This window comes from Loxodonta africana, chromosome 9 (genome assembly GCF_030014295.1).
Source record: "Loxodonta africana isolate mLoxAfr1 chromosome 9, mLoxAfr1.hap2, whole genome shotgun sequence".
In the NCBI taxonomy this organism is placed as follows: Eukaryota; Metazoa; Chordata; class Mammalia; order Proboscidea; family Elephantidae; genus Loxodonta; species Loxodonta africana.
Window position 1 is genome coordinate 25,028,634 of NC_087350.1, and position 20,535 is coordinate 25,049,168.

Sequence of the window (20,535 nt, forward strand, 5' to 3'; positions counted from 1 at the left end):
ATGGGTTTTGTTGTTGTTGTTTAGGAGGCTAGCAGTCCAACTTAAGGCCGCGGGCTCCAGGGAAGGCTCTGTGTGTGTGTGTGTGTGTGTGTGTGTGTGGCTCCGGGGGAAGGTCTTGGTCTCTTTTCTGCTTCTGCTCCTAGGTTCCTTGGCAATCACGTGACATGTGCTTGCTTCTTTGCTTGCTCAACCTGGTCTTTTCTATCTCAAAAGAGATTGATTTAAGACACACCCCACACTAACACTGCCTCATTAACATAACAAGGAAAACCCACTCTCAAATAAGATTATAACCACAAGAATAAAGGCTTTATAGCACATATTTTGAGGGCAAGGAGCCCTTTTGGCGCAGTGGTTAACGCACTTGGCCAGTAACCAAAAGGTCAGCAGTTCAACCCACCAGCCTCTTCATGGGAGAAAAATGTCGCAGTCTGCTTCCGTAAAGATTTCCAGCATAGGAAACCCTATGGGACAGTCCTACTCTGTCCTATAGGGTCACTATGAGTAAGAATCAACTCGACGGCAAGTAGGGTTTTTGGGTTATTGGGGGGGCCCCACAATTCAATCCATTACCGTAAACAATAGGCTAAATTAAGTGAAATGTTTTCTATTCCCAGCTAGCTTGCAATTCGGGCAATGCTAAGCAGTTTTGTGAAAAGGTGACTAAGAAAGTAAAGATGGAAGAGTAGAGCTTACGAAGATTTGCGGTGAGCCCAACAAAAGACAAGGGCACAGAGGACCTTTGGAAATAGGAGCTCGATGGCGTCTGCCATTGTTGAGTCATGAAGGGAAAAGCATTTTGTGTCTCCAAATTTCTGAGTTCCTATCAGCAAAATGCGGAAAAGAATCACGGCAATTTCTTCATACCAACCAGGATGTGCTGAGTGTGTCCAGCCGTCTCTTGGAAAAGGTATCACATGTGTAAGATCTGGACCCACAAGGCAAAGTCCTGGTGATACCCTCTGAATTATGCCCATTGCTGACCTCCATCTAAAACCACCTGAGGTCAGAATATCTATGTAGCATGATGGCTTAATTTCCTAGTGCTGCTGTCACAGAAATACCACAAAGTGGGTGGCTTTAAAGGACAGAAATTTATTTTCTCACGACTCTGAAGGCTAAAAGTCCAAATCAGGGTCTCGGTTGTGTTAACTCCTCCTGTGGATCTCTGTTAGTATCTGGTGACTGCCAGCAATCTTTGGCGTTCCTTTGCTTGTAGACAATCCTCACATGGTATCTGTCTTCTCCCTGTGTGTCTCTGCGTCTACTCTGCTCTTTTTATAACTCAAAAGTGATTAGGTTTAGGACCCACCCTACTCTGGTATGACCTCATTAACAAAGGAAAAACCCTATCTCCAAAGAGGATCACAACCCCAAGTACAGTGGCCAGGACTTCAATTCATATTTTGGAGGGGGACACAATTCAATCCATAATATATGGAGTACCTGGAATGAGCCCTTTATTACTCCATCCTTTCCTTCTTAGAACAAACATAATTTACTTGGTTTTTGACATGTAATACATACCGTGGTATAGAAAGGTACAAAGAGGTATAGAAGGAAAATTAAGTCATCTTCACTTTTCTCTGCTACCCAGCTCCTCTCTTTGGAGCATATTATGCCCTTTGTGCTTCATCTCACACTTTTCACGTAATAGCCTGTCTTGGATATCTTTCCATATCAGTGCCTATGGCAGAGTATTTTATTTTATGAATGTGCCATAATTTATTTTAACCATCCTCTCATTGATGAATATTGTTCTCAATGCTTTGCTATCGTAAGTAGTGCTACAATGACTGCCCTTGTGCGTATGGGGTCTTTGCTTCTGTGCAAGGAGAACTGTGGGATGTATTATTATTTTTATAGGGCAGTCCATCTCTTTGTAGCATGCAATCTTGTGCACTTACAGAATCATCCCAGCTTCCTCTTCCTCTTCTTGTTGTTATAAAACCATGCACGGCCATATCTGCCCTTCTGCGTAGATCTTCAGAAGGCACAAAGAAGAATCTCAAGCCCTCTGTGCCATCTCTCTCCCCACAGTCTCTTAATAAGCTTGCCTGCTTTTGAAGCCAATTGAACTAAAATGAAAAGCACTCAAGAGAGCAAAGGATGAGGAGAGGGAAGCGATTGCTTTTCCAGGAATGGTGAACTACACAAATACTTGAAATTGTTTTCTTCCTGCCTGCTGTATGCACACTGATTGAAAATATCAGCAAAGGAGTTCCCAGAACCAGGAAGAAGAAGAGGGGCCTTACAATCAACAAAAAACTTACCATGGCCATTTGAGTCTTGCTTCTGAATGTAGAGAGGCCCCCTGCTTGCCTGGTTTGTTCTTTGAATCAAATCAGATTTTTTAGTATATTGGGAAAGAAAATGATTGCCCTTTGCCAGGTTGGGAGTGCCTCTGGTGAGCCCACTGGATCTTCTAAGCCACCTATAGTGAGTCCCTCAACCTGAGAAGGAATTATCTGGTCTGGGCAGTGCCTTTTGACTGTCAGAATAGAGACAAACAGCCATGCTCACACTTTTGTGAACTCCTCCCTCCATCTCCTCATTGTCCTGTGAAAGAACTGTTCACCCTTCTGCTTCCCAGGTAGACATTCTAATATTCCCGTGGGGTGGTAACAGTCAGATTTGAGGTACACAGAAAGGCAAACACACCATGGCTGGAATTTGAGGTAGCTTCTTTGAAATCTGTAAGCTTTCTTTTTACTAATAAAAAATTCCTTTTAAATTATATCCTTTTTACCAAGGTATACTTTACATACTAAAAGAGCCCATTTTAGGAGGACATTCAAAAAGTTTTGATCGACGTATCACCTGTGTAGCCACCACCTCAACCAAAATATATAACATTTCCATCACCCCTAAAAAATTTCCCTCATGCTCCTTTGCAGTCAACACCTTCCCCCAGCCCCATCCCAGGCAACTCATGCTATGCTTTCACTCATTGTAAATTACTTTTGCCTGTTTCAGAATTTCATATAAATGGCATCACTTAGCATCCATGTTTCATGTACTTTTTTTCTTTTTATTACAAAGTAGTATTCCATTTTATGAATAGCAGCAATTGGTGGACATTTGGGTTGTTTCCAGTTTGGGGCTATTAGGAATAAAGCTGCTGTGTATATTTATGTACAAGTCTTTTTGTGGGCAAATGTTTTTATTTCTCCTGGGCAAATTTCTAGAAGTGGAATTTCTGGGTCATATAGGTGTGGTTAAGTGCTACAGCTGCTAACCAAAAAGCTGGCAGCTTGAATCCACCAGGGACTCCTTGGAAACTCTATGGAGCAGTTCTACTCGTCTTATAGTGTTGCTACGAGTCAGAATTAACTCGACGGCAACATGTTTTTGGGTTTTTTTATAGGCAATATATGTTAACTTGATATGAACCTGCCACGCTGTTCTACAAAGCAGCAGCATTATTTTATATTCCCAGCAGTAAAGTATATGAGTTTCAGTTGCTCCACATCTTCACCAACATTTGATATTGTCAGGTTTTTTTTAATTGGTCATTCCAGTGGGTATAGAGTGGTATCTCATTGTAGTTTTGATGTGCATTTCCATGGTGGTTAATGATGCTGAACATGTTTTCATGTGCTTACTAGCCATTGGCATATCTTTTGTGAAGTATCCAAATCTCATTATCCACTTTTCATTGGGTGTTTGTTTTCTTGTTACTGAGTTATAGCAGTTCATTATACATTCTGGGTAAGTTCTTTGTCAAATAAATGTAATGTGAATATTTTCTGGGACTAATTTTGTATCTCCAGCAACTGGTGTAATACCTGGCACATTCTAACAGGTGACTGGGTCAAATTGAATATTAGAAGTTATCACTGAACAGAAAAAAGAGGATTTGGCTACCAAGTCCTATGTATAGCATTATCTGAATTCACACATCTCCATTACACCCTCTCCCAAAATTCAAGGGGAGATGGAGAAAAGCCTGGGAAGCAATGGGCATTTGACACCATGCATTTATTTGTCAATATTGATTGTGTAGTTAGAATATGAGGCCCATTAGGATGTCAGGTTTACTAAGCTTGGTCAGGTTTTGTATATGTCTGTGTGTTTATGCTTGCTTACAGATTCGTTCTGAGACCATTGCCACGTATGCCCTCTGTGGCTTTGCCAACTTTGGTTCCCTAGGAATAGTGATCGGCGGACTAAGTAAGTGAAAAAAGTTCAACAGATCTGACGTAAACACACATCAGATCTCCACCTTGCTCTGTAACTTCATGTCAGGGAAAAAAGGCCCTATAACAGTAGTTAATCCTTTTGGGTCTATTTTTATCTCTGCGCTGCAATTTAGTTCACCTCTGGGCACCCAAGCTAACCTCAGCTTGAATTTGAGGTAAGAATTGTTCAGATGAATTTCAGGAAGAATTTGCTCAAATGTGCAACTGCCTCCCCCAGCCCCGGGATGACATGTGGGTTTCACTGTGCCTGCCAATCCCAGCGAATTTATACTGGCCGCAGGGAGAAGGATTCTGAAGTCCATTGGGAGTTCAATGGAAAAAACGCTGTGATGCCTGCCGTGGACATAGGTCGAGATGGTGATGGATGAGTTGCATATATTTGGGATCCGTCCTTACAACCCATCTCCTTGTCATGCTCTCAATACACTGTGAGCCCTTTGGATAAAACTTAGGACTTGTTTCTTCTTTGGAGAATGGAGGCCTCTGGGCCTTTAGGTGTGGATCTCCCAGACCAGAAAACCTCTCTGGATGTGGAGCTCATCACTAAGGTCTTGAACTTTGAATTTCTTAGCTGACCTGAGATCCCAGAGGCAGGGAATCCTAATCAATAGTCTCTCACACTTGCTCCCATGTTCCCCAGCATCCATAGCTCCTTCCAGAAAGCACGACATCACCTCAGGGGCAGTAAGGGCTCTGATTGCGGGGACCATCGCCTGCTTCCTGACAGCCTGCATCGCAGGTACAGTATCCCATCCTTTGTGTCCTTTCTCCACGTAGCCACAGTATGGCAGCTTTCAGGTGGGTACCACCTCCAACATGCATATGCTGCCACAGAAAGCTGAGACTCAGGGCTGCTGGTAAGCATCTTGCAAAGCTAAATGTGTAGAGCATGGTGGAGAAGCTAAGAACAGAAGGAGAGTCCGGTGAGTTCATTAACTAATAAAATAAATGGCATTCTGTCCCATTTCTAGGCATGCTCTCTGGCTCTCCTGTTGACATCAACTGCCATGACATTTTAGAGAATGCCTTCAACTTCAGCTTACCTAGAAACACAACTGAAGTGGTTTCTTGTTGCCAAAGTCTATTCAACAGGTAATGTATTCTTGAGTACAATCTCTTTATACTCCACTATTAAGAATCCAATCAGATCTAGGGATCCCAACCACATGTTTTTATAACTTTTAAACAAAGTGTGGCATTTTTTCATTTTGACTTTTTTCACCTAAGACTGAAAAAAAAAAAAGACTAGGAACCATAATATTAACTTATCTAGTGTTGCTCAAGCATTTGATATGTGTCTGGCTGTGTGGCAGGCACTTCGTAGGAATTATCTTACTTAAACTTTGCAGCCATAAGGTAGGCATTAGTACATTTTTCCATTATATAAAACCAAGGCTGAGGGAGGCTACGTCACATATTCAAAGCCACAAAATTAGTGCAGGCAGAATTAAGATACAAAACTGAGGTCTCTCTGCCCACAGAACTTATGCTATTAACCACTACCCTCTAGTGTCTCCCTTTCAAGGAAAACAAGCGATGCAGGCTGTCCTGAAAACATGGTGATGAGCTGGAGTGCATGTAGAGCCCCCCAGAGACTCCTATCGGCCCCTCTTAACCCTGTACTGTTTCTATGCTCAAAATCAATATATTCCACCCCATTGACCCTTCTTAATGTGGAAGTGTTTTATTAGGGTTGATTCAATGCTTCCTTTGTTTATTTTGGAGGAAAGAGGGGAAATCTTTCAGACCATCCAGGATTTGAGAACCAAAAGTAATTCCCTTAACCCTCTGCCCCTTAACCCACCTTAACTAGAATGTGGGCGAGAAAGCTGGTTTCTTGCCCTATGTTATTTTTGGTGTCGTCTTTTATCCACTGTTTTCCTGATCTCAACTAACTGCTTCATTCCATTTTTCACCAGCACTGAGGTCATCCCAGGAGGAAACCACAGCCTGTATTCTTTGAAGGGCTGCTGCAAATTGTTGAATCCATCAACATTTAACTGCAGTTGGGTCTCTAATACATTTTGAGTTCAGCCTCTTTCTCCAGTGAAACATCTGAGCACTGATGCTGAATTTTCTTGCTTTGGGGAGAAAAAATAAATCTCTATAGATAACTCCATCATGGAATTGGCTTGAATTGAAAAGAAAGATGAAAAACAGGAGTGGATCCTTCAGATCTACAGCATCATCTCCGCTGCACCCCTACCGTATTGGGACTACACTGATATCCCAGCAAGGTTTTCTAGCCTTGGAACTTCAGAGCATTTCGTCCAAATACAGATATAAATGGAGTCTCCTAACAAATGGGTTATGACTCAGCCACAGGCACATAGTGGGTTGATTGAGTTTCTATCTTAGTAGTCGGCCATTTTTATACACATCCCAGGTGAGATGACTCTGCTTTCATATGACCTGAAATAGGCTAAATTTTAATCTCACATGAGGAAGACCATCGGTCACAAACTCATCACCTGTCTTCAAGAAGTCCTGCAGAAATCAAGAGTCTTTCAGTAGAGCTCTTAGAGTATACTGAAGTCAGGTTTTAAATCCTTCTATTTAGAGAGTTCTATCAGTCTGCTTATGCTAAATTATGCTGCAATAACAAATAAACCAAAAACCTTGGTGGCTTACAACTGAAGCTTATCAGTCTGCTTATGCTAAATTATGCTGCAATAACAAATAAACCAAAAACCTTGGTGGCTTACAACTGAAGCTTACTTTCCACTCATATTATGTGCTTACTGAGGGTTAGTTTGGGCTGTACTCTGTGTTGTCTTCATATCCAGGACCCAGGCTAAAGGAGCAGCCCCTATGTTGGGTATACTGATCTTACAACAGAGGGAAAAGAAAGCTTCTGCTAGGAAGTAGCACCATTTACTTCCACAATATTCCACTGGCGAAAGCAAGTTACATGACAAGCATGATGTCAACGGCCATGGAAAAATGATCTTCTTACGGGGAAGGATAATGAATATTGTGAAGAAAATATGATCAGGCGCAGTGTGTGTGATAGCCATTTCTCCCTTCAAGGAGTCAACCTGTTATACAGCACAGCTATCATGGTCTATGCATGTCCAAATGCGGTTATATTCCTGGTGACAAGACTGGGGAATGGGTACTCTTCAATGGTTCAGTCAAAAGGTCATGTAAAGACCACCTGAGGAAGAAAAATAGGTCCTGATTGAGATCCAAAAACCTGCCATGATAATTTAAGACCAGGAAAGCATCAACATTAAACTTGCTTAAAGAGTATCAGCAGCTCAAAAGAAAATTTTGGAGGCAATGTTGGAGTGCTCCTTAATGAAATGCTTATTATCAAAACTCTTGATAGCATAAAGGAGATAATGTGGGAAAACATAATCAATGTCTCTGAATCAAAAAGTGATTCATAAGAAAAGAGATTCTGAATGTGAAGAAGCTTTTGGAATACCTTAAGTAATTTATTTTGTTTACATTTTTTTTTTTTAATCCATGTGTAAATAGTTGATTGATCTTTGGTAAGGGTATGGTGGTGGTGAAGAAGGGGGCTCCATGCCCAAAGGAGTCTTTATCTCTAAAGTACAATACACTAAGATATTTCTAAGTATTATGTTTCAATTTTGCTTGAAACTCAATGTTCTCTTTTAGTCTTTAAACTTTATTTTAGGAAAATATAAATACATTTTCCTAAAATAAAGTCTACTTTTCTACCCTGTTCTCTGGGTTCTGGTGTCAATTGTGCATGTGTTGGTTCTCCTTTGTTTGTCTGCTATTGTTATTACCATCTCTCTAATTCTTTTTAACTCTGCTTTTTTTCATTCAATTTGTCTAATACTCTGGAGCCTGTCTTCTACATCCCTGGTTCTTCACAAGAGAACCTCTTTACTGCTTCTAGTGTGCCTTTCTGACCAACTAATTTTTAAATTCTGTCTGTGACTAGTATTCCTTGAATGTAGCTCTCGTATGAGCTCTTTTTCTTTATTTCAAGGAAAACTTAAAAATCACTGCCCTGTTTTTTTAATTAGGTTTTCTTCTTTCGATGCTTTTCAAATTATGAAAAGTAATAGTCATTTGTTATAAAAACTGAAGATTATACATATACATTAAAATCTAAACATCTTTATCTCTACCTTGTTCATTCTGGCTCTCTTTCCAGTCCCACACCCCTGAGATTATCAATGTTAATTGACTAGTGTCCACAACTTTCTCCTTGCTTATACAAACATACATAAGAATGTGGGAGAGTTGTTGTTTATATTCAAATATGACAAATCTATTTATGTATTACTTTCAACTTGCTTCCTTTCACTTGGAAATGTATCTTGGACATTCCTACAAGTTATGAGATATAGTTCTATCTCTACCCTCCCCTCCCTCATTCACTGTGTGTTGTGAGGGGGGTACAATTTTACATAAATCAGATAATCCACATGCACGGGAGGAAGGGACTTAGACTTTTTATTTCCTTTCTAATTGCTTCTCTCTTCTCCCTTCCTCCAGGCAGATAGCCCAGGTTTATAACCTGATATGTAACATCCTGTACTTTTTTCCATGTTCGTATTATCTTTTACCACCATAAACACCTGTTGAGGATTGAGATGGTAGTTTTACAAATCTGAAATTATTCACATGTCTGTGAAGCTTACTCTTCTTCTGTAGTCACACTTTGTGAATATTTCTTCAAGTTCACTGGCAAAACCTTAATTCATTCCTCTCAAAGACATTATAATAGATTATGGCATATTATGTATTAATCCTTTCTCTATGGACAAGCATTCATTTTGTTTTCAGTTTTGTTTCTACTGTGGACAGTGCTTGGGCATCTGTCTTTACATACAGTGCTTTTATTATCTATAGAATTGTTGTCCTATAGAAATATAATGTGAGTCACATGTAATTTTAAATTTCTTAGTAGCCACAATAAATGTAAAAAAACGTAATAATAATAAACCAGGGAAAGTAATAATATACTTTATAATATGTTTAACCCCTACATATCCAAAATACTATCATTTCAATAAGATATTCTACATTCTTTTTATCAAACTAATTCTTTGAAAAATCTGGTGTATATTTTACACTTAGTATATATCTAAATTCAGGCACTAAATTTTCATTGGAAATACCTAATCTTTATTTAGATTTTATAAAATTTACAGTTGAAAGGCAGAGTCACGTACCCAAGTTTCTCCAATAGCTGAGTATCAATTTTTTAATTGAAATTAAATATTTAGCCCCTCAGTTACACAAGCCACATTTCAAGTACTGATGACTACCACCTTGGACAGGGCAGTTCTGTACGATGATTTGCCAGGTACCTTGAAGTCTCTGTATATTTTTGGTATTAATATATGTTGCCATATTGCTTCTTGGAGAACTGTATTGTCTTAATTTTCACCTGCTTTGCAGTACAGTCTTTCTGATATGTTTTATTCATCTACCTCTATGTGTATGTGTGATATTCCTTTATAAATGCAACATGTTCACGTTAAGCCTTGTGTTGGTTCCTTTTTTAATATTGTCCATCTTTGAATTGTGGAGGGGTATTATTCCTGTGCCTTATTACATGAAAGGATAGTAAGGGTAAGGGCCAGGCAAGTGAGCTGGTGGGCACTTTTTGCTTATTGCCTCCAGAAACTTTATCATCAACACCCTGTGATGTGGGTGGCTCTGGGCTGGCTGGAAATGCCCCTCCTCCAGGGGAAACCACTTCATGCTTGGTGATGCCTTTACTACTCTTCAGCTGACAAACTGGAGGGCTATCTGCCCCCTCCCATTTACCCTCCACCCCCCACCCTGTTGTCTGCAAAGATGGAGTGTCTGTGTGTTTCCCACAGGATTCCTCAGTTGTCTGAGGCCACTCAATGTATGTTGCTGTCAGTCTACACACTCTGATCTTGTTTCAAGTCAAGGCTATGATATCTACTTTGCAGAACTTCTGTACTCTGTCTAGGCCACCCAAGAATTTCTAAGTTCCTCGCTTTCTGCATCTATCTTCACATTGGTACAATTTTAATATTCTGAAAGCCTTTTTTTATACACAGTATTATGGTTCCAGATATGTTTCCTAATTTCAATAAAGATGAAGTTTGCTTTATTTCTTCTTATTCTCTTGTTGTTTTCCACTGGTTTCCAGAAAAGAGAAGTGGACAGAAATGGCGTTTCTCTTCTTAAAACCAGAAACCTATGGCTATAAACAACTTCTCTGACCCTGCAGAGGCCTTAGAGTCTCAGCCAAGAATAAGTTGGAGTCATAGGATAGGCAGAGTTTTCTTTATTTTTTAATTACCACCTATTGGTAAAATCAACATGTTCAAACATTTAGGTCTGAGTGACAAGGTCCTTGTAACTACACAGATTACTACCATGCATTCATTTGTAAATGCTTCCACCTAATTGCTCTTATCTTTCTGTAGTTTAATTAGGCTGGTAGGGCACTGTGAAGAGCTTAAGACGTGCACTTGCCCAGTGAAGGCTGACTTTCAATTACAGAGCAATTCCAAAATCAGACAAGCTTATAAAGAAGGTATTGAAGGCCAGCAGGGACACAGTATGCCTTGCTAGGCTTAAATTACCCTGAATGTACTGGAGTGGGCGGGGGGAGGGGAGGAGGCAGTTGTTCACATCTTAGATAGGCGCGCAGGACTCAAGGAAGAAATGTCTGGTACAGGTTCTCCATATGGTGCTAATGAACCATATGGTCCTGAGAAAAGCCACTTTTTACAGCCTGTGACGTAAGAAAAAAATTTGTTTTAAGCTCAAGCCAGAAGAAAAGTGTACACTTACCCACTCTTTTTGTGGCCCTGGAAACAACACAAATCCAAAAACCAAACCCATTGCCGTGGAGTCGATTCCAACTGACAGCGACCTTATAGGACAGAGTACAACTGCCCCCATAGGGTTTCCAAGACTGTAATCTTTACAGAAGCATATTGCCACATATTTCTCCTTCAGAGCTGCTGATAGGTTCAAATCGTCAACCTTTTAGTTAGCAGCTGAGCACTTAACCATTGTGCCACCAAGGCTCCTTATGAGAAATCAGGAAGAGGAAAAAACCGATGTCTTACAAGTCATATTAACACACATAATCACAAAGCCTATATCTTTCATGTTTTGGTGTGCCTCCAGTCATATTCCTAAAATAAGAAGACTGTAGAAAGAACTTTGCTGCTAACCAAAAGGTTGGCAGTTCAAATCCACCAGCTGCTCCTTTGACGCCCTATGGGGCAGTTCTACTCTGTCCTATAGGGTCTCTATGAGTCAGAAGCAACTCAACAGCACCTAACAACAACCAAACCCACTGCCATAGAGTTGATTCCAACTCCTAGCGACCCTACAACCCTACTAAGTCATTCAGAAAAACTTCCCCTCTTCCCACCCACCCTCCATCAGCTGGAGCCACCAAACAGATGGATCGCTATGGCTAAAACCAGAGTTGGTACAGTCTTCCCTGGAGTAATCTTAATCCCTTCAACTACAGGCTACCTATCTCCTTCCATAATTATTTGCCCACATGCCTGTCTGACCACGAGATTGATAGTTCTGTGTAGCCCCAGCACCTAGTGTCTGGCATCTAGCGGACATTCAGTAAATATTTGTTTATTCAATGAACAAATAAATGAATGAATACTGCATATAAGGAGGACAGTTTATTGAATCACATGTTAAAATTTTTTTTAATCTCATCAAAACTGAGTACTCATGATAACAATTGCAAATAATAAGTACATGTCTCAACGAGCAATTGGAAATCTTCCTTTTACTTTAATTTCATTCCCCATAGTGAACCACAGCATTTTGGTGTCGCTGTTAATTTTTCCCCATATGTGATAAACAGCACAATAAGTTATAATGATCAAAGAGGAGCAAATGGTTCTTCATTCAAGCCCAATTCCTGAGTCACTTTCAACTTCCCTTCCATGACAACATCAGGCACAGGATTTTGCTTATCTTATCACATTAACTGTTGTACAATGATTAGCAAACAGAAAGTTTGGAAGACTGGTCTTGATAATATGCAGTGTAACGGCGATTTAATAGTGGTAAGTACGTTGAGACTAACATACCCAACATAAATAGCTTTTTTTTTTTTTTAGCCAGATTCTCTTTGCTTACATAACTGTTCTGCTATCACATATGGAAAAGCTCTTCTAGAAAATGATGAACAAATTGGTTGATACTTCTTGCAAGAGAGAAAATACAATTCAGTAGCTAAGAGCAGAGCCTCTGGAGATGGACTAAAAAACCCAAATCACTAGCTCCATTATCCTGAAAATTTATATAACTTCTCTGTGCCTCATTTTTCACATCCGTAAAATGCAGATAAACATAGTATCTCTTCATTCATATTTTTGTGAGAATTAAATAAGTTATTCCTTAGAAGAATGTCTTTGAGGTCTAATTTAGATACAGTAAATGCATAGATCTTACGTGTACACTCTGATGAGTTTTGGCAAATGTGTACACCCACGTGATTATCACCCAAATCAAGATGTAGAACATTTCCATTATTTCAGAAAGTTACCTCCCATTCAGTCTCACCCTCTATACTGCCCCCAGGCAAGCATGATTCTGATTTTCTTTCTCCGTAGATTAGTCAGATAAATGGTTGCTATAAATGGAATCATACTGTATTTGCTTTTTTGTGTCTGACTATTCTCATTCATCGTGCACCATTTGTGTTTTATCCAATCGTTTGTTCTAGTTTGATTACTGAATAGTATTTCATTATATGCACATACCACAATTTTTATCCATTCTTCTGATGATGGGCATTGAGATTGTTTTGAGTTTTTGTACAATATTTGTCTTTGAAAAAAACTTCTATTTGTCACAGGTTCATATTTTTGCATTTCAGAATTGTTTAAGCTTAGGAAATCCAAGTCGGAATGTGAATTAACCCACATGGCAGTTTGCTCCTTATCGTCCTTTCTCCCCCTCATAATCTTGCTGAACCTCTTTACTTACACTTCGTTCTGCACAGAGATTTCCAAGACTGTTGGCTTCAGGCCACAAACTGGAAGATCATTGATGACTAGGTCTCAGACAAGAATAACAGGAAAGTCAGAGCACCATGAGGTAACTCTTGGTTGAATAGAATTCTGATTAGTTGGCTACTCAACACTCTAAATAATGGCATTTTCACTGTATTGCATTTTGAGAAAAATCGCTTGGCATTTCTAAGTCTCCAATAAAAGTAAAAGTTATATTAGCACTTGACTTCATAAGGTTACAGTGCAGGGAAACTAATTTATAAAAAAGAAATCTAAAAAGCATTTTGTAGCTTGAGAGTGCTGCTCTCCAGAGCATAGAAGATGGGAGAGAAGAGATGAAGAACTTGTGAGAGAAAGGTTAAGTGTTGGGCACGTCTGATCTTGATTCTGCTATCGAATCGACTTTTGTTTCAAGCAAGCCTCAGATTTGGAGTTGAGAGGCCAGGTTATTCCTTGTTTTGCAGATTAAACTGTTCACCCTTGGGAAAACCACCTAACTCCTCTGGTCTTCAGTGTCCTCATCCATAATCACTAATAGTTATAGGGTTTTAAGGAGTCCTACACAACCGACTGCTAACGTAGAAAGGTCAGCGGTTCAAAACCACTTGCAGCTCTGCAGGAGAAAGATGCGGCAGTCTACTTCGGTAGAGGTTTACAGCCTTGGAAACCCTATAGAGTCGCTACGAGTCCTAATCAACTCAATGGCAGTGGGATTGGAGTATAGCATTTTAGGGGTGTTACTGGAGTTCCTGGGTGGGGCAAATGGTTAGTGTGCTTGGCTGAAGAAGTGCATTGAAAACCCTACAGAGCACAGTTCTACTCTGACACACTTGGGGCCACCATGAGTCCCAGTCAACTGGACAGTAACTGATAGGGATGTTGTCACATGTAATCATGACAACATCTTTCAGTGGTGGATACTATTTTTATGCTCACTCTGCAGATGTATTGAGGTTCAGAAATGTTAAATGACTTGTCCAAGGTTACTTAGATAGTAAATGGTAAACTGAGACCCACATCTAAATAGTTTGACTCCAGAGTACCACCCTTAACCCCTCTTCTCTGAGGTTTTGAAATAAAATAAAAAACACCTACCCTACAGCACACACAAGGCAGGTTTGAGGATCTGAGGAGACCATAATGCAAATAAAAGTGTTTTGTAATGAAAAATGTCTACCCAAATGTTGGCTGACATTTTTATTATCATTATTACTATAATTATGCGTGCTATTGAGGTTGTTGCTAGTGGCAGCAAAAATTTTGTATTCCCTAAGTGGAAGAGATAGTAACTTCTCAGAGGAAAGAAACAGAATTGATTAAAACGTTATTTTCAGTTGTTATTAATGATGTTCTCTAATTCCCTCATTTTCCCATTTGCTACACAGTTTCATATGAAGCTGATCCTAATTGGAGATTCCATTTGTGGGCAAAATCATTTGTTTACGAATTCAAAATGTAAATGAAAAGGTAGTTGGGAACCCTTGGAAAGGTAACAACTAGACCAGTGTAATAAAGCTCTGAGAATTGGCTCAAATGGTTAAGTACTTGGCTACTAACTAACAGGTTGCTGGGTCAAACCCACCCAGAGGCATCTCAGAAGAAAAGCCAGGCTATCTACTTTTGGAAAATCAGCCATTGAAAACCCTGTGGATCACTGTTCTACTCTGACACACATGGGATCACCATGAGTTAGAACTGACTCGACGACAACTGGTTTGGTTTGGGTTGGTCCAAGTGAATTCGGAAGTTAATTTAGATGAAAGGAAAAATTAAAAAAGGCTCAGCAACCCTCTCTGAGGGATAAAGAGGACTTCGTTTTGTGTTCTGTTTGGGTGAGATTGAAGTTCATAGCGACCCTATAGGGCAAAGTAGAACTGAGTTAATTAAACTCCCCTTTGAAAAAGAGCATGGACAAGTTATTTGAAAAAAATACAGGGTTTGCTTCAAATACTTTATTTTCCAGGTTGCTAAAAGGTCCAGTTGTTCTCCTCCTCCTTACCAATCTCTTTCTTGAAGCAAGGCCCTCAGACCCATTGCATGCAACTGAATGGAGACAAAATGTTAACGACTTGATGAGGGGCTCTTAGTACTCTCTGGCAGCTCTGGCCACCTGAAAAGCCAGGTACCAATGGGCATAGAGGAAGCATCCGAGGTTCCCTCCTCAGCATGGCAACCAGTGCATACCGATCCTGTCAGTTTCCAGGCTGGCAGCTCTGCAGTGTCACCTGCGTCATGGCAACAGGAGGAAGCTGAAGTGGACTTTGGCTTTTCAAATGTCCTAGAAATGGGGCTTTCAGTCCCATGGCCCAGTTCTTCCTCTCTGCAGTTTCCTGGTTGCAAAGCTGTTGGGAACCAACAGGCAAGACAGAAATGGGTTGGGGGCATGGAGGAGAATGGATTCTGGGACATTAACCATATTGTTGGCAGATGTGTGTAAATTGGAGCTGTCAGCTGGACCAGCAGGAAATAAGAAGTACGAATCTTAGGGGAAGGGAGCGAATCACATTCACAAAGACAGTTTGAAAAATAGTCCAGGAGATGAATTCCGAGTTCTTCATTCTACGTGAAATATCAAGACACAGGAAAATCAATCTTCCTTGCCTTTGAGTGAGTGCTTCAGCGGGTTATGGCGAAGTTAGGACCAGAGGGAGAGGGAAGGATGGTAGGTTTGAGTTTTCCCCAAAATTTTACTATAAATTTTTTTTGAACGTACAGCAAGCTTGAAAAACTTTATAGTGAAACATACTACTTAGATTCTACTATTAAAACTTTATTTTATTTACTTGATCACATATGTACCCATCCATTTATCCCTCTATCCATCCACCAATACATCTAACTTTTGGGGGAGGGGTCATTTTGATTTTTTTTTTAATTTTTATTATGCTTTAAGTAAAAATTTACAAATTAAGTCAGTCTCTCATACAAAAATTTATATACACCTTGCTATATACTCCTAGTTGCTTTCCCACTAATGAGATAGCACACTCCCTTCTCTCCACCCTGTATTTCCAGGTCCATTCAGCCAGCTTCTGTCCCCCTCGGCCTTCACATCTCCCCTCTAGATAGGAGCTTCCCACATAGTTTCATGTGTCTACCTGATCCAAGAAGCCCACACCTCACCAGTATCGTTTTCTATCCCATAGTCCAGTCCAATCCCTGTCTGAAGAGTTGGCTTTGGAAATGGCTCCTGTCTTGGGCTAACAGAAGTTCAGGGGACCATGATCTCTGGGGTCCTAGTCTCAGTCAGACCATTAAGCCTGGTCTTTTTACAAGAATTTGAAGTCTGCATCCCACTGCTCTCAGCTCCCTCAGGGGTTCTCTGTTGTGTTCCCTGTCAGGGCAGTCATCAGTTGTAGCTGGGCACCATCTAATTCTGGTCTCAAGCTGATGTAGTCTCTGGTTTATGTGGCTCTTTCTGTCTCTTGGGCTCTTAACTGCCTTGTGTCTTTGGCGTTCTTCATTCTCCTTTGATCCAGGTGGGTTGAGACCAATTGATGCATCTTAGATGGCTACTTGCTTGCGTTTAAGACCCCAGACACCACTCTCCAAAGTGGGATGCAGAATGTTTTCTTAATAGATTTTATTATGCCATTTGACCTACATGTCCCCTGAAACCATGGTCCCCAGGCCCCTGCCCCTGCTATGCTGGCCTTTGAAGCATTCAGTTTATTCAGGAAGCTTCTTTCTTTTGTTTTAGTCCAGTTGTGCTGACCTCTCTCCTCTATTGTGTATTGTCTGTCTTTCCACTCACCTAAAATTATTCTTGTCTACTATCTAATTAGTGGATACCCCTGTTCCACGCTCCCTCCCTCCCCTCTCTCGTCAAAAGAATGTTTTCTTCTCCATTTAAACTGTTTCTCGAGTTCTTATAATAGTGGTCTCATACAATGGGTCACCTTGATTTTAATATTCTGATTATTATTTCTTTGATTCCAATTCTGATGTTTATTAACCTTCACTTTTTGGTCCCCATCCACCCAAAGCCACCATCTTTAATGATTAGCAAGAAGAACATGATGATGAAAATAAAAATAGCTATCATGTATTGGAAACCCTGGTGGCATAGTGTTTAAGTGCCACAGCTGCTAACCAAAGGGTTGGCAGTTCGAATCCGCCAGGTGCTCTCAGAAACTCTATGGGGCAGTTCTATGCTGTCCTATAGGGTCTCTATGAGTCGGAATCGACTCAATGGCACTGGGTTTATCATGTATTGAATGTGGAAACTCTGGTGGCATAGTGGTTAAGTGCTACAGGTGCTAACCAAGAGGTCAGCAGTTCGAACCCACCAGGCACTCCTTGGAAACTCTATGGGGCAGTTCTACTCTGCCCTATAGGGTCACTATGAGTCGGAATCAACTCAACGGCAGTGGGTTTGGTTTTTGGTATTGAACATATACTGCACAACAAGCACTGGGCTAGCCACTTTTTTTTTTTAAATAGCACTATCTGGCACAGTGGTTAAAAGCTTGCTGCAAACCAAAAGGTCCACAGTTTGAATCTACCAGCTGCTCCTTGGAAACTCTATGGGGCAGCTCTACTCTATCCTATAGGGTCGCTATGTGTCGGAATTGACACGACAGCAGTAGATTTGGCTTGGTTTTTATTTCATTATTTGTATAATTATCCCTCGCTTATAGATAAGGAAACAGAGTCCCAGCGATGAGTAGCTAAACCAGGATTCGAACTGCTCTTATCTGATTATTTGCCTTGGCAAACCCCTCTCAGGGGAGTAGCAGCCCCAGAGATTCCCCTCCAAACTGGGTTAGTGACAACTCACTAAAATAACCTCAAGCTATTATCAAGATCATTGATAATATCACTCTTTCCATGTACACAGCGCGGAGTATAATGGGCAGGCTAATCTCTGAACCACCATCATGTGAGAACCCTTTGGGGACCTGCATTGCTTACAGCAGCACAATAAGAGTGAAGCAGGCAATTTTCCTCCTCTTTATCCTCAACACTGAAAAAAAAAAATTTTTTTTTTTATTATGCTTTAGATGAAAGGCTACAGAGCAAACTACTTTCTCATTAAGCAATTAATATACATTTTGTTTTGTGACATTGGTTGCCAACCCCACAACATGTCAACACTCTCCCCTTCTTAACCTTGGGTTCTCCACTTCCAACTTTCCTATCTCCTCATGCTTTCTAGTCCTTGCCCCTGGGTTGGTGTGCCCCTTTAGTCTCATTTTGTTTTATGGGCCTGTCCAATCTTTGGATGAAGGGTGAACCTTAGGATTCACTTCAGTACTGAGTTAAAAGGGAGTCCAGGGGCCATTCTCTCAGGGTTTCTCCAGTCTCTGTCAAACCAGTAAGTCTGGTCTTTTATTGTGAGTTAGAATTTTGTTCTACATCTTTCTCTAGCTCTGTCCAGGACCCTCTATTGGATTCCTGTGAGAGCAGCCAGTGGTGGTAGTGGACACCATCTAGTTGTGCTGGGCTCAGTCTGGTGGAGGCTGTGGTAGTTGTGGTCCATTAATCCTTCAAACTAATCTTTCCTTTGTGTCTTTGGTTTTCTTCATTCTCCCTTGCTCCAGACAGGGTGGGAACAGTGGAGTGTCTTAAATGGCTGCTTATAAGCTTTTAAGACCCCAGATGCTACTCGTCAAAGTAGGACGTAGAATATTTTCTTTATAAACTATGTTATGCCAATTGAGCTAGATGTTCCCCAAGACCATGGTCCCTAGCCCTCAGCCCAGCAATTCGGTCCCTCAGGGAGTTCGAATGTGTCTATGAAGCTTCCATGAGCTTGCCTCGGTCAAGCTGTGCTGGCTTCCCCAGTATTGTGTACTGTTTTATCCTTTACCAAAGTTACCGCTTATCTATTGTCTATTTAGTCAACACTGAAATTGTATTGAACTCTTCTGTGGGCCAAACATTCCACATTTGTTTAAGCCTTAGGAGAATTCTCTAAGGTAGATATTATAATTTCCATCTTATAGATCAAACATTTGAGGCTCACAGTAATAGACAGATCAATGGAACAGAAGAGAAAGTCCACATACATCCCAACACAAGGACTTTATATGTGATAAAATTGGAAACTCGCATGAATGGAGAAAATAGAGACGACCAGTATTCAATAAGTGAAGCTGGGACAACCAGGTAGCCATCTGGAAAAATTAAAATCAGACCAATGTCTCCTACCATACACCAAGACAAATTCTAAATGGATAAAGATTTAAATATGAAAAATGAAACCACAAAAATTCTACCAAAAAAAACGAGAAAATTATTTTACAACTTTGGAATGGGGGTGGGTTTTTGATGACACAAAATCTAGATGCCATAATCAAAAGATTGACAAATTTAAGCATAAGTGGGGAAAACTTCCACATGACACAAAGCACCACAGAAAAGTAAAAACACAAATGACAATACGAGAAAAATATTTGCAATTCCTATCACAGATATTGAAAATGATCAACAATACGAGGTAGGTTGAATTATGGTATACTCATATAATGATATACTTCCAGCCATTTTAAAATCATGTAGAAGAATATTCAACAACATAAGAAAGTGTGTATTAAGACTGGGGAAGCCAGAACAACTTGACCAAGGGAAGGTCATGGAACCTCCATAGACACATCCAAACTCCCTGAGGGATTGAATTGCTGGGCTGAAGGCTGTGGGGACCATGGTCTCAGGGAACACCTAGCTTAATTGACATAACGTAGTTTATAAAGAAAATGTTCTGCATTCTACTTTGGTGAGTAGCATCTGGGGTCTTAAAAGCCTGTGAGTGGCCATCTAGGATACTCCACTGGTCTCACCCCTTCAGGAGCAAGGGAGAATGAAGAAAACTAAAGATAGAAGGGAAAGATTAGTCCAAAGGACTAATGGACCACATTTACCATGGTCTCCACCAGGCTGAGTCCAGTACAACTAGCTGGTGCCCAGGTACCACTGACTGACAAGGATCACAGTAGAGGGGTCCCAGACAGAGCTGGAGAAAAATGTAGAACAAAATTCTAACTCAAAAAGAAAGACCAGACTTGCTGGCCTGACAGAAACTGAAGAAACCCTGAGAGTATGGCCCCCGGACAGCCTTTCAGCTCAGCAATGAAGTCACTCCTGAGATTCACCCTGCAGCCTAAGATTGGACAGGCCCATAAAGCAAAATGAGACTAAAGGGGCACACCAGCCCTGGGGCAGGGACTGGGAGGCAGGAGGGGACAGGAAAGTTGGTAATAGGGAACCCAAGGTTGAGAAGGGAGAGTGTTGACATGTCGTGGGGATGTTAACCAATGTCATAGAACAATGTGTGTACTGACTGTTTATTGAGAAACTAGTTTGTTCTGCAAACCTTCACCTAAAGTACAATAAAAATAAATTTTTTTTTAATGTATATT

The 20,535-nt window shown here is 40.6% G+C and overlaps 1 protein-coding gene across 2 annotated transcripts in view; it reads left to right on the top strand.

Moving 5' to 3' along the window:
* Positions 1 to 10,278, top strand: part of SLC28A3 (solute carrier family 28 member 3) — a 58,610-nt gene extending 48,332 nt beyond the window's left edge. Inside the window, exons 16-19 of one of the 2 annotated variants that reach the window (XM_003407372.4) lie at positions 4,092 to 4,173; positions 4,843 to 4,941; positions 5,174 to 5,294; positions 6,122 to 10,278. In XM_003407372.4, coding sequence (XP_003407420.2) covers positions 4,092 to 4,173; positions 4,843 to 4,941; positions 5,174 to 5,294; positions 6,122 to 6,230 — 411 coding nt within the window. In that variant the 3' untranslated portion in view covers positions 6,231 to 10,278. Of the gene's footprint in view, positions 1 to 617; positions 911 to 4,091; positions 4,174 to 4,842; positions 4,942 to 5,173; positions 5,295 to 6,121 lie in introns of those variants that run through there. The other variant, XR_002784991.2, reaches the window with a different exon arrangement.
* The last annotated feature ends 10,257 nt before the right edge of the window (positions 10,279 to 20,535 follow it).